The 13,432-nt window shown below is 39.0% G+C and overlaps 1 protein-coding gene across 1 annotated transcript; it reads left to right on the top strand.

The window, feature by feature from the left end:
* The first annotated feature begins 8,761 nt into the window (after positions 1–8,761).
* On the top strand, positions 8,762–13,206 carry LOC129721043 (RNA polymerase-associated protein Rtf1). Its single transcript, XM_055673131.1, has 5 exons — positions 8,762–8,948; positions 9,111–9,305; positions 9,360–11,114; positions 11,213–11,639; positions 11,699–13,206. The coding sequence occupies exons 2-5, from the start codon at positions 9,228–9,230 to the stop codon at positions 11,806–11,808; spliced, it is 2,370 nt and encodes a 789-aa protein (XP_055529106.1). The 5' UTR covers positions 8,762–8,948; positions 9,111–9,227; the 3' UTR covers positions 11,809–13,206.
* The last annotated feature ends 226 nt before the right edge of the window (positions 13,207–13,432 follow it).

Here is a 13,432-nt window from a genome sequence, read left to right as displayed (position 1 = left end):
ATTCCCTTATAGCGAATTTCTTTATCCAGCTTTTTACGCGCTATAATGGCGGACGCTATAATGAAAAATTCGTCATATGTTACCTACCCTTTTGACAACTCTGCTTACGTCAGTTTGACTCTTCATGCATTTCGCACGAAAAACAATAAATCTGGCAACATTAATGTTGGCAAATCTGCAGAAATCACGAATCTGACGTAAGCAGAGAGGTTCACAAATTACGAACGCGCATTATAGCACCCGCCATTATGGTGCGTAAAAAGCTGGATAGACCTTCCTATCTGCGCTAGTATTCGTGGTCGATTTCACTAATACAAGTTTAATTTTGGTTGCAAATAATCAACACGCTGGTAGTAACAAAAAATTTCCTCCTGCCCCGAGCTTTTATTCAAGTTGTAAGCCGATTTTTAGTTTTATTTCTTCTGGTTTTCCACTAAAACAAAGTTTGTTAAAACAGGTAACACTAATGAACTAGGATTCATAAGTGCAATATTTTTCGAAATTGAATATCAGCTGATTTTTTGGTTAAAAATAAATCGATTTCATTAGGATACAGACTAAGCCTGTATTGGTGAGATCAGGCGTAGAAAGCTCTATCCCACCAGCTCACCTCGTTTTGACCTGGAAGCGACCTAGAAGCGCACTAACTGCTGTCAAAAACCTTCTTTATTCGCTCGATTTTGACCCAGTTTTGACCTGCCGTGCTGCCCGAAGCGCACTGTAAAATTTGTCAGCTTCAACCCACCACCGCACGTGCTAAGTTCGTAAACAGTTATCTGGCATCTCTTTCTTACTTGCTTTTTAAATGGCGATGACGTTTCATTATTCCTTGGCAGTTTTGTCCGCACACAGTGGAATAAATAAATTCGCTACTAGATATCCAGCTGCGATTATCATTGCACAATTACGTCATTTGGCAGATCTGGAAGGTGGATTTTGCGGAGTTAGATTTATTTCCGATGGAGCCGAAAAAGGTTTTTGTTCTATACTTTTCGGGATTGATCCACTCTAATAGAAATGTGTTCAATATCACTAGTTTCTCATGCTTTTTCCAATGGTTTGCACCTACGCGTACTCTCGTATGCAATTGTCAAAAAGTGTCTGATGACAAAAGCAAAACTATCTACTTCCTTCTTTTTCTCATGCAAAAACCAAACAAATATCAGCACCTTCGTAGTCCCAAACAAAAGTACCATGTATTTTGCGATGAGAACAGTGAATGAATAATCACATTATAAAAAACCTCAAATATATCGTTATTTTTCTCTATTTTCACTTCTGATAAGTATGTAATTCAACCTGCAATTAAAAATTTAACGTGCAAAAAATGTTTTTATTTCGTTATTATTCACATGCCTCTTATGAAGTGTTGTAAGGAACCATTCAAATATTACATAACGCGGAATTTGGTAATTTTCAATACCCACCCACCCCCATGTAACGCAACTTTACATGTTTGACACATGCAATATAACGCTTCGCTTCGCTCTCCTTAAAAGATAACATTTGTAAAACAACAATATGCAACATTATGTGGCATTATCATCAAATGAAAACATCATGAAACATGCAGTTGGAACTAGATTGCAGAAAACTCTTAAGCAAGTTCTAGTGTTTAATTACGAGAATGATACACGTAAATATCATAATGTTGCTCAATAGACGTTTCCCGTCGGACCTTACACCCTATTTTCATATTTTTTCTTCGAAGTACTTTGCATTCGAAGATTAATAGGCCTAAAATCAATTTTTTTCCATGAGTATTAAATTTACTATTATTTTTTGAAAAGTTGAAAATGCATAATTGTTAAATATTTTTTTACCTTGCATGGATGTTGAGTTTGGAAATTTACGCTCTTGCAGCACTGCAAAATATTATTTACCCCAACTTTTTGGCAACATTGTCATTTTTGACATGTTCTTGGTACTGGAATTGTTTACAAAATCAAGCATCGTTCTATTTACTATGAAAAAACTTCTGCACGGAAATTCAAATAACACATTACCTGACAAAATTCTTTCGGAACTGCACCGAAAAAGTCTTTCCGCAACTCGTACGATAACGAGATTAAAACTTAACTCTCGATTCGGAGGTATCCAGCATCCGTTCAGCAAGACTTATTCGTTGCTGCTGCGACTGTATTTCCCGAGCCTTTGGCATCCCTATCCAGTTTTTTACGCACCTTAATGGTGGACGCTACAATGCAAAGTTCGTAATAAATTACCCACCCTTTCGACAACTCTGCTTACGTCAGTTTGAAGTCTTCATACATGGAAAACCAAATCTACCCAACCGGAGGGAACAAACTACCTGAAATGATGTAAACCTTATGCAACTTACGTGTTGGGTAGTTTTGCAATGTGAACGCTTAGTCATTTCAACCTAATTGATATTATACATGCTTTTACTCAATAATGGTGGTTTTGACAAAAATTCAACATTGAGTAGTTTGAACCCAATATTGGATGAAAAACCAAACTGATTGAAAAATTCTTAACCCGCGTGATGAAATCGATTTCGCGGAAGTGGCAGAGATTTCTTTGATATTGGTTGTTTTGGTTTTAAGTTGGTGATTTTCAGTGACGAACGTGCTTCTGTGCTTCTGTTTTTAAATAATAGCCGTCAATCAAAAACAAGATTAACATTGCATTGTGGGAATGGAGCTAGAAACGGAGGCGCTTAAAGGGGGAATTTAATTAAGCCAGTAACACCAAATTGGAAGGTACTTGAGTAAGTTTTGAGATAGTTTATATAGATTATTTTTCAATTATCCGCTTCTTCAACTAATATTAATTCAATCGAATGAAATTAATTGAAATCAACCCAAAGCATAGTTAAAAGATAGAACTAAACGTTGGGTATTTTTGACGTGTTATTACTCTTAGTGCTACATACCTTCTATTGAATTAATCTACAACTACTCAAAATTGGCTTCCTGCACGGAACGACCCCGTTGAGTTAATTCGACATGAAAGTGGGTACTTTTAGTTTTCCGTGTACAATTTATCAAAAGGAAAAAATATATCTGGCAACATTTGTGTTGCCAATTTTTCAGAAATCTCGCCAAACATGTGACAAGGGCCCATGTGCCATATGTAAACAAGCCACAATTTCACGTTTTTTGACGAATACAAGCTTAATCTGCCCATACAAATAAGATTTGTTGATTAAAAAAAACTTCTTTTATCAACAAATCTCATTTGTAGGGATAGATTACGCTTGTATTAATCACAAAATGAGAAAATTCGGCTTGTTTACAAATGGCACATGGGCCCTTTTCACATGTTTGGCGAGAAATCGCAAATCTGACGTAAGCAGAGAGGTTCGCATATTACGAACACGCATTATAGCGACCGCCATTATGGTGCGTAAAAAGCTGAATGCCGAGTAACAGTGAATGACAATGAACTCATGTCCTGGGCTCAAATTAATTTGTGCCCGCTGTCAGCAGTAAGATAAAGATGTTTGAAAAGAAGCGGTGATATGCTATATCATTTACACATATGTTGAGATGTTAGCCCTTGAAACATAGCGTGATGCCAAAGGGGTGGTATTTCCTCTCTTCAGCTAAAAATTAGGACAAATTGAATGAAAACCTCGAGACATTAAATCTACTCCTCCATCAATAGAATTCCCAATATAATTTGCCTCACTAACCAAAGCGTAACTTTGTCGTTTTCCATCAACTATCATTCTATTTATCACCTCCAGAACTGGTAACACTAAATCCACCTTCGGCAATCAAATGTGCAAGTAGGTTGGCAAGATTCCTTACCGATGCTTGCTTCAATGCATGTATGCTCTTCAACCGATCGGCGATCATATTCGCTAAATTTTTCGAAAATGCACTACAATACAAAATTTTAATCCGGATCACCGGGACCATCACTCGCTGTTTTTTGGTGACCAACCAGAGAATCCTATCTAACACTTATCCGTATCATTTTATCACCCGCACTCATTCGTTGTTCCGGGCTAGTTAACGCAACTGCTGCTGAAAAGCTTTTTCGTTGCCCTTTAAGACAGATTCTTCTGTACCAATTCCTCTAAATCATCAAAATCGAGGCATGAGTTGTTAAGTAAACGACCAGACATCCCGCATTTTACATTTTTTTGAGCGAGAGTAGGAGAGCATATACTGTCGTTTTCTTTCTTTTTCTGACAAAAAATCTTATTCATTAGCCATACGAGTACGAAACGATCTATTCGCTTCGTGTAACTGGGACGAATAACTTTATATATTGAGTTGTGCACATTTAGAACCACGTGTTGTGGTGTACACTAATGACAAGAAATATATCGTGAGAAGGAAAGCAAACAGTGTGCACCAACACCGATACTTTGTTATTCGCATACTGACGACGATGTCAACGCATCTTAGGCTCGCTTTGTATGTATTCAAATCGCTAGAGGTGATTTTTTTCATCGCTGATCCATAGTGTACTGTACGCCGATTCCCAATACATGGAGATACAACCGAGTGACTGTGATATTGGTATCATGTTTGGGACTGCTTGATTATTATGTCCTCTGGCATTCGGTCGATTCATGCAGTTTCCAGAGAATCAACACTTCTCATTCGAAGTAACATAGTGGAAGATGATGATATGCCACAAGCTCAATTTATTAGTCCACCACCAATTGCCTGTCGATGGATATCGACACTTTCAGAAAACTCCGAGGTCTCTTCACGGGTGTTGTTAACTGGTCACCCAATAAGCCACGTTGATTGGCCAACTCAGGGTGCCGGGTCCGGAATTGTCGAATCATATTATTGATGTTGTATTCCGCTTGTATATGTGTGCACTTGCGCTCATCTTCTTCTATCCGGTCACCGCCTCGATGCACAAACTTAGGAAAAGTTTGACTTTCCTTCGCTTTTGCGTTTTCTACCATTCATTCTGGAACAAATTCACTCCAACTTTTTCACTCGCGAGAATCAATTTCAACACAAATGGCTGGCCCAAATGAACAGAAATAGAAAATTCAATTGTTGCTGAGTTTGAGCGATGTCTCGGAAGAATGTGTGGTCACTCGAATGAGTGAATAGGTAAAGGTATGTTTCTCTGTCATGAATGAATCAATTTGGCCTGTCAAATCAAGGCTTCTATAAGTAAACATCACGTTGAAGGGGAGGTTTCTATCACTCAAAATATATTTCACGTTATAATTACCGGAAAAGTTATGTAAATATTTTCCATTGTCATTTTCACGTAGATTTTACGTGATCGTCTTTGAGTTCATCATGAACTGGTGAGACGATTTATCCTGTGAATCTTATTCAGTAGACATATGCGGTTCATGTGAGTTTCACGTAGAATTCAATTACCGGTAAAGTGAAAAGCATTTGATTGTCTGATAGCTACTACCTTTTATGCAACACATAATTTTCAATTGTGGTTTTCCAAATACTTGATAGACTGGAAATGCAAAATCGCCAATTCGTAAATGAATTAAACGACATGCAAAATGACAAAATGATATTGCGACATTTGCCGGCGATAATTACTGTTAGCTGTAAGTGTTCATGTTCAGGTAATTCCTCGTCATTTTAACTGAATCTGTGTGAAATCTGTAAGCTCAAGACTCGATGTCGAATTCTTATGGTTTTTCTAAAGCTCACTTACAGTGGTGGGCACCATTCCGCTGATTCGCTAATCGCTAATTAGCGACGCTAAAATTCAGTTAACGGTTTAGCGATTTCGCTAATTTTTGAGCTGGTTAGCGAAACTGTTAGCGTCGCTAAAATTTTGGCCTTCGGAACGCTAATCGCTAATTCGCTAAATTTTGTAGAGAAGCGACAATAGAAATATTTAGAAAAACTGTGCTTTGCTGATGGCGTACCTACGTAAATTGCTTCGAAAGATGAACATACTTTACTGCCAAAGTTACTTTTGTCAGTCTTTTTACCCTAGAATGGAGTTTCAGCTATCGTACAAACCACAGGAGCATTTTGAAGAACAAGCTCAAGGTCTAGATTGAACTTTCGGCACACCAAGAACTTTTGTAAATTGCAATGCGCTTGAAATTATGACAACTTTGGTTCTACTTTTTCGATTCAGATAATAATTGATTTTTTATGAAAACATTCCTAAGACTATCTTTTTTTAATGCAAGCTAAATAACTTTTGTTATTCTTGTTTTTACAAAATCAAGTATTAATACCGTTTCGTGATTCTCTTATTGTTAATTGCTTTCAAAAAGTAATTGTTTTCGTTTGTTTTACCAAAAAAGATCAAAGTGGTCCAAATCTTACAAAACACGAGCAATAAATATAGCGATATGACCATTTACTTATTAAAAAGTTAGCGATTAGCGAAAGTTCCGCTAATGTGGGTTTAACGTTTAGCGATTATCGAGCTAAATTTTCCGGTTAGCGGCTTAGCGATTAGCGTCGCTAAATTTTCGGTTAGCGGTGCCCACCACTGCTCACTTATTGGCAAGTCATCGAGAAATTCCTTTTTATGTTCAGAGACTGAATTACACAACAGCTTCGCCATTTCGATTTCTGTGTATTTTCGCACGGAGAGTTCACGCGGTACTTCATTCTGTTTGACGTTGCAAAGTTGACGTAGATGATACGTGATAAAAAATAGTATGCATGTGATTTTCACGTAGATGTTATGTTTGTCACATAAATCATGCAAAATGACAGAAAATGAAGAAGTACAGGAAATTTCACGTAACAATAATGTGAAAAATATTTTGAGTGTAGGATTCACCGATTATATTTATAATTTTCAATTGAGCGGCTCGAAATTACTACTGCAGTGCTCATAAATATCTATTACTTTTCCTCGATTTTTGTATTTAAATCAATCTCAGTCTATCATTTTGGATATTGGGCGACAAACAATTTTTCATCTGAGAAGATAAATTCTTTAGCGATGTGTCGCGATCGCATGCGAGTATACTTTATATAGATCTTTTGAGCCTTTTTGTCTCTGAAGCTGCTGATACTCCGTTAACTTTATGTTTTGATTATGTGAAACTAAGGCGTGCTAAGGCCTTCCCAAAAATGCCAGATGTTTTTGAAAAATGTCTGTAACGGCTCAAAAAACCAGAAAAATCTATTCGAAATCTGAGAAAAATCTATACGTGATTCAAAAAAATTTCGCTCGCGCAGGCAGAAGTCTGTGAAAATCTGCACACATTTCGAGAAAATCTGCGAAAATATAAGACTTTGACAAAAATCTGCAGCACTCTTGGAAAAACTGCAAATATCTGCGAATCATTAAAAATCTGCGCACGGACTCTAAATATCTGCGTTTTGCAGACAAATCTGCACATATGGTATCCCTGGGACTTCCCAACAAACAATCTATTTGAGTGTGGCTCAATTGGTTGAGCTTATTAAGCAACAATTCAGCCGGAATCCGCTTAATAATAGCGTAATAAGCTGTAAATCAATAAAATTGTTTGTAGGGTTGTATTCATAGACGTCAAAAATTGACCCGCACCAACAGTTGTTACATCACTGTTACTTCAAGACTTTAAGAGAAATCAATACATAACCGAACAATGTGCACTGTCTTTTGAACTACCGCTTGTGGACCAGCAAAATACAGAAAAATAAATCGTCTCGTCTATTTATTGTTTTTCTTCCACTGCTGTGCAGTTGCTGGCGCAATACCAATAGCAAACTAGCGTGTAGAAGAGGTCTATTGTGACACCCCTAGGTTAACTCTTCGGTTCAATTTTGCCACATGGGTATACCAAATCTTTCTCACCAGGGTTACCAAAACACACAGAATATATATAGTTCATCAGAACTTAATTATATTCTTCAGTTTATAACGTTAACGACAATAGCACAACACGCATAATCAATAACCGTAGACGGTTGATAATCCACATGGTTTAACGATAACCCATTTAGTCTATACTGTATCCCGAACTAGTTTTTAGACACGTTTTATAGTTATTGATTATGCGGAAACTCGTTAAATCCTTTTCTCTACACTAACAGCTGAGTTGGCTGTACGCACTCAGATTTAATTGCCGAGAACTCGACAGCTGATAAACTCAGCGAAATGTTCTACAAGTTCTCGGCAGAATTTTTAGGAACTTCGGCAAACGAAACGTCAATACTTGCTGGTTTACGGTGAATCGATATATTTGCTGATTGTTCGTCGAAATATATTGCTGACATTCGTTAAAAACTTCGCCGAGCTCAATCAGCTGTTGGGAAATTTGCCGAGATAAATTAAGTGTGTAAAGTCTATTCGCAACTACAAAGTTTAAAAAGATTTTAAAGACTGCTCACACTCACCTAAACTCTCGTATAGATTGTCAGAGTATGCGTGTTGACAAAAGTAAAAATATTTCTCTCCTTTACTCCCTTATGCGAAAAACCTAACAAATATCAGCAGCATCTTAATCCCGAATTTTCAATAAACAAGAATGTGTGTTTTGCTCTGCCTCTAAATAAAATCACGTAGGCCTTGTTTCAATACTTATTGGCCATGACACAAGTAAAAGAGATTTTTAAGGCTGATCGCACCTACGCGAATTCTCATATGCAATTGTCAATTTATGTGTGAAAAAAAAGCAAAAATATTTCCCTCCTTCACGTTCGCAAGTAAAAACTAAACCAATATTAACAGAGTCGTCAGGGCCAATAGAGATGGACTATTAACAGATCAGCTCAATTTTAAATAGTTTTCTAACAAAGTTGTTGATTATCTCCTTTTAATTAAAGATTTTCGTTTGGCAACCCTGCTCTCTAGTACATATTTTCCCCCGCATAAACGCCACCAGCTTTAATCATTTGTCATTTTCGCTCCACTAATCGCGGAAGTCTGGTGCAAGTTCGGAATGGTGTTTGGTGGAATTTTCTTTTCCTAATTTTGCTCTTAGAAAGTTTAAATTTTCGTGTATCAACCGGAAGTGATATCTTTATAACGTGCGCTTCCCACTGCCACTGCTTCTAGCTGCAGGCGTCAAGGTAAAATTATATAAACGTAGTTTTATTCTCCCTTTTGCCGATTTCTGCGAATGACGTTCGCGACGTCGAATATGACGCCTGCATTTTTCACGGGCAACGCAAAAGACGAAAAAATACTGTATATATTACAATTAATTTTTTTTCCCTGCTGTGCATTTACAGGAGTGCTTAATTGTATCCCCTTGAGGTTTACTAGCTGGGAGCGCTTTGGTTGATTTGTTTTGGGCACTGACGTGACGACAAAAGTGACCTGCGTAAGTGAAGAACAAGTAAACCAAGATGGTGAAGAGGAAAACTCAACCACTTATCGATTCGGACAGCAGTAGCGATTCCGGATCTGATTCCGATCTGGATTCTGTACGTATAGGATGAAAAATGTAAACGAATCGATAGCTAACAGTTAAGTTTTAGGAACTGCTGACATTGGCCAAAAAGAAAAAGACTTCCCGTCTGCCGTCTCACTCTCCGGGGAAGTCCTCTGGGTCGGATTCGGACGATGATTCTGAACCGGATGCTGCCGCGCAGCGGAAAAAACGTAACGCGAAACCAACTTCCTCTTCGGAGTCTGAAGCAGAGGATGATAAGGTGGATTCAGAACCGGATGAAGAAGAAGAGAATGGTAAACAACCTGCCGTTGTTAGGAGCGCCCAAAAACAGAGTAAAGATGACGATGAGGAGGCAGAGAAATCCGAACTTGAAGAGGGCCAGCTTACCTCTGACGATGAATCCGGATCTGGTTCTGGTGACGATAGTGATGATGAAAGTGGAAGTAGCAGCAGCAGTGGAGATTCTGAATTTGATGACGGGTATGATGATAATCTGATGGGTGACGAGGCAGATCGTGCCAGACTGAACGCTCTTTCTGAAAAAGAACGAGAAACAGAAATCTTTAAACGTATCGAGCGACGTGATGTGATGAAAACTCGCTGGGAGATTGAACGAAAATTGAAGTTGGCCAAAAAAGCGGAGCGTGCAAAAGACAAGGAATCACAGCCACCAAAAAAGAAGCGAAAGAAGGATCGCAAGAAGAAGCTGGCACAACAGAAAGCGCTGGAAGAAAGAAAGAAGAAAAAGCTGCCATCTCCTGAACCTGAAGTGGTAGCTGCTGCTCCTCCACAACTGCCGGTACAGCAGGTTATTTCTGAACCTGAACCAGGCGAGGAAAGTCCTATTTCTTCCCCAGATAAATCTAAGGAGTCTGAGTATGCTTCCGGAGCGTCCGATTACTTCGATCCAAAGGAACGCTCCAAGGAGCGCAAAAAGAACGTCGAAGCTAATCGTACCGACGATAAACGAAGCAATGCCATGGCGATGCTTAAGGCAAAACGTGAAGGCAAAGCTAAGCGAGAAGAAGAAGAGGCAAAGAGGGAAGCTCAGCGTAAGGCGGAAACGGAAGATAAAGACGAACTAGAAGATGTTCCTGGCGGCAAATCGTCGCAAAAATTAAAAGCCTCTGACATCTATTCAGACGATTCCGGCAGTTCAAGTGAAGACGAAAAGAAGACTGGAGCTAGCGCACCAGCTGGTCAACGCTCACGTTCTGGCTCAAGCAGTGGAAGTGCCAGTGACAGTCGGTCTTCCTCAGATAGTGAAACCGAAGGTGGTGAGGTGAAGGGAGATAAGAAGAGTACTTCCAGTTCCGGTTCATCAAGCAAGAAACCGGTTGCCATCAGCACACGAGATGAACTGAACAAACTTAGAATTTCGCGGCATAAAATCGAACGTTTCATCAATCTACCGATGTTTGATCAGGTTGTGCTGAACTGTTTCGTGAGAATTAACATCGGTAATAATAATGGAAGGCCGGTTTACCGGGTGGCGGAAATCGTTGGAGTCGTCGAGACGGCCAAAATTTATCAGCTCGGTAAGGGGCGTACGAATAAGGGCTTTCGCTTGAGGCATGGTAGCCAAGAGCGTGTCTTCCGGTTGGAATTCATCTCTAACCAGGACTTTACGGACAGCGAGTATCAGAAGTGGCTTAGCGTGTGTGAAGCCACTGGCACGGCGCTTCCCAACGTGGACATGATTGATAAGAAGCAGCGGGAGATCAAGGATGCGGTAACCTACGAGTTTAAGGATGCCGATATCGATAAAATTATCGAGGAGAAAAATAGATTCCGTCCGCATCCTACCAATTATGCCATGAAGAAGACACTGCTGATGAAGGTAAGTGTTTGCTATTTTCGACTGAATGGTCTTTAATTTGGTTTGAAAACTACTGCATGATGAACCAGAACTTCTAGTATAACAATTTATGTTTATAGGAACGCGATGCGGCACAGTTGCGCGGCGAAGACGAGCTGGCGCGGGACTTGAACATACAAATTCAGGAACTAGAAGAGCGGGCCAGCTCACTGGACAAGCGGCGCAGCAGCAGTATTAGTTTAATTTCTTATATCAACGATCGAAATCGCAAGCGCAATGTGGAGGATGCCGAAAGGGCAATCATGGAAGAGGTGCGTGCTTCTCGTGGTGTCAAGATAGAAGATCCGTTTACGCGTCGTCAAACGCAGCCACGGATGTCATTCAAAGCTTCCGATAAACGAGATGAATTGCCGACCATGCAGATGCCGGCACCTCCGCCACCTGGCCAGAAAAAGAAAATCGACGAAAAGAAGGCTTCGTCTAGTTCCGACAACAACCTGTACTCATTGCATGATTTTGAAATTGACTTGGATGTTCCTTTGCCGAGTAAGTTGATACAGTATACCGGTGCGGTTTAATTACTAAACACGTTTTTCTCTCTGCAGTTGGCTCAGTGAATGTTCTTCCGAAGCCTGTGGAAAAGCCTGTCAAGGAGACTGGCCCAAAACGTTCACTCAATCTGGAGGACTATAAGAAAAAGCGGGGCTTAATCTAGGATTGGCATGTAATCAGTGGAATTAGTTTTAGCGGTGTTAGCAACCGAAGTAAGTGCTACATTTGAACTCTCGCCAAATAGCAATTACTGCAAGACAGGTACACGCTTCAATACACACACATGCCGACACATTTTGAACAGACAGCAAAGTTTACTTAGTATGGATTGTGTGTAAAGTTAGGTCTCTGAGTCTGAAGTAACCTAATATGAACCTCAATTTGGTATTAATTTATTAGTTTTACATTACTCCGTTCCAAATTGTATACATATTCGTGTGTGTATATTTTGCTTAGTCACTTCAGAAAATTTGCCTACAAGCTCAAGTTCAATTGGTTTACTTAGCAGTTCAATCAAAGAAATAGTTATCGGTTTCCGTTATACTCTACTAAATTTTTTGGAAATAAATATTGAAATTCAGTCCGCAAATATATATTTCGACTGTGACGTACAGTCTTCCTCAGTGCTTATGTGGACTGGTAAAGAGCAAAGCGTAAATCCTGTTTTTTTATTTGTAGTAGGTAAAAATGAAAATTTAGCACCCTTAATTGGAGTTAGGTAGGGAATTATGCGGTCGATTGTTTACCGTACCATGTCTGGGGTTTTTGGGAAGCAGATTGAATAGCCATGAGGGGTGATTACCTGCGTCTTTATTGAGAAGCGTGCATGAGTGTTGTTTATAAATTTCTAAACTTTCAGCTACGTCTAATTTCCATAAATTACACGCTTCTCAATAAAGACGCAGGTAATCACCCCTCATGGCTATTCAATCTGCTTCCCAAAAAACCCAGACATGGTACGGTAAACAATCGACCGCATAATTCCCTACTTAACTCTAATTAAGGGTGCTAAATTTTCATTTTTACCTACTACAAATAAAAAAACAGGATTTACGCTTTGCTCTTTACCAGTCCACATAAGCACTGAGGAAGACTGTACGTCACAGTCGAAATATATATTTGCGGACTGAATTTCAATATTTATTTCCAAAAAATTTAGTAGAGTATAACGGAAACCGATAACTATTTCTTTGATTGATCTCAATCACTCTGCTAAGACGCTCGTTATAGATTTTCTATACTTAGCAGTTGCTTATGTTAAGTAATAGCAAATAATCACAAACTGTAGCTTCAGTGTTTTCGAACACTATAACACTAGTTTACAATTCAACACCACACCAGCCAGGTTGAGTAGGCAGACGCAAAAGGGTTAGCCGACCGCATTATGTAAACATAATTTGTCCTTCTAATTTTATTTATTTGTATCATCCTCTTTTACGATGTCGATGATTGATAGGTATGTAGCATAATCCCATGAATGCTGTAAACAGTTTTAAATGCATTGTCAGGAAGATCTTACTGAACGAAGAAATAAAAGAATTTGTTTAAATTCAAAGCTAAACTTTCGAACTTTCGTTTAAAAAGAAAACCTGTTTTGGGAACTCATACCTAGTGTGTAAAATTTTTCTTCAATATTAAGGGGCACCCAACTGTCCGATCTGTGCACATCATACGAAAGCTCTATGAAAGCTTTCAAGTTCACAATGCCATTCCATGCTTGACAGCACTAATGTCAAACAGCTGCAAGTGTGTAGCATAACTTAAAGCATAAATGTCAAACTCATGCC

Source organism: Wyeomyia smithii, chromosome 2, assembly GCF_029784165.1.
Source record: "Wyeomyia smithii strain HCP4-BCI-WySm-NY-G18 chromosome 2, ASM2978416v1, whole genome shotgun sequence".
Taxonomy (NCBI): domain Eukaryota; kingdom Metazoa; phylum Arthropoda; class Insecta; order Diptera; family Culicidae; genus Wyeomyia; species Wyeomyia smithii.
Note: the sequence above shows the minus strand (reverse complement) of the source record. Positions and strands in the feature narration are given on the sequence as shown.

Bases quoted from the DNA above. Each gene is read 5' to 3' on its own strand.
- LOC129721043 (XM_055673131.1), top strand. From the start codon at position 9,228: ATGGTGAAGAGGAAAACTCAACCACTTATCGATTCGGACAGCAGTAGC. The intron at 9,306-9,359 runs GTACGTATAGGA...GTTAAGTTTTAG, and splicing joins CTGATTCCGATCTGGATTCT to GAACTGCTGACATTGGCCAA. The intron at 11,640-11,698 runs GTAAGTTGATAC...TTCTCTCTGCAG, and splicing joins CTTGGATGTTCCTTTGCCGA to TTGGCTCAGTGAATGTTCTT.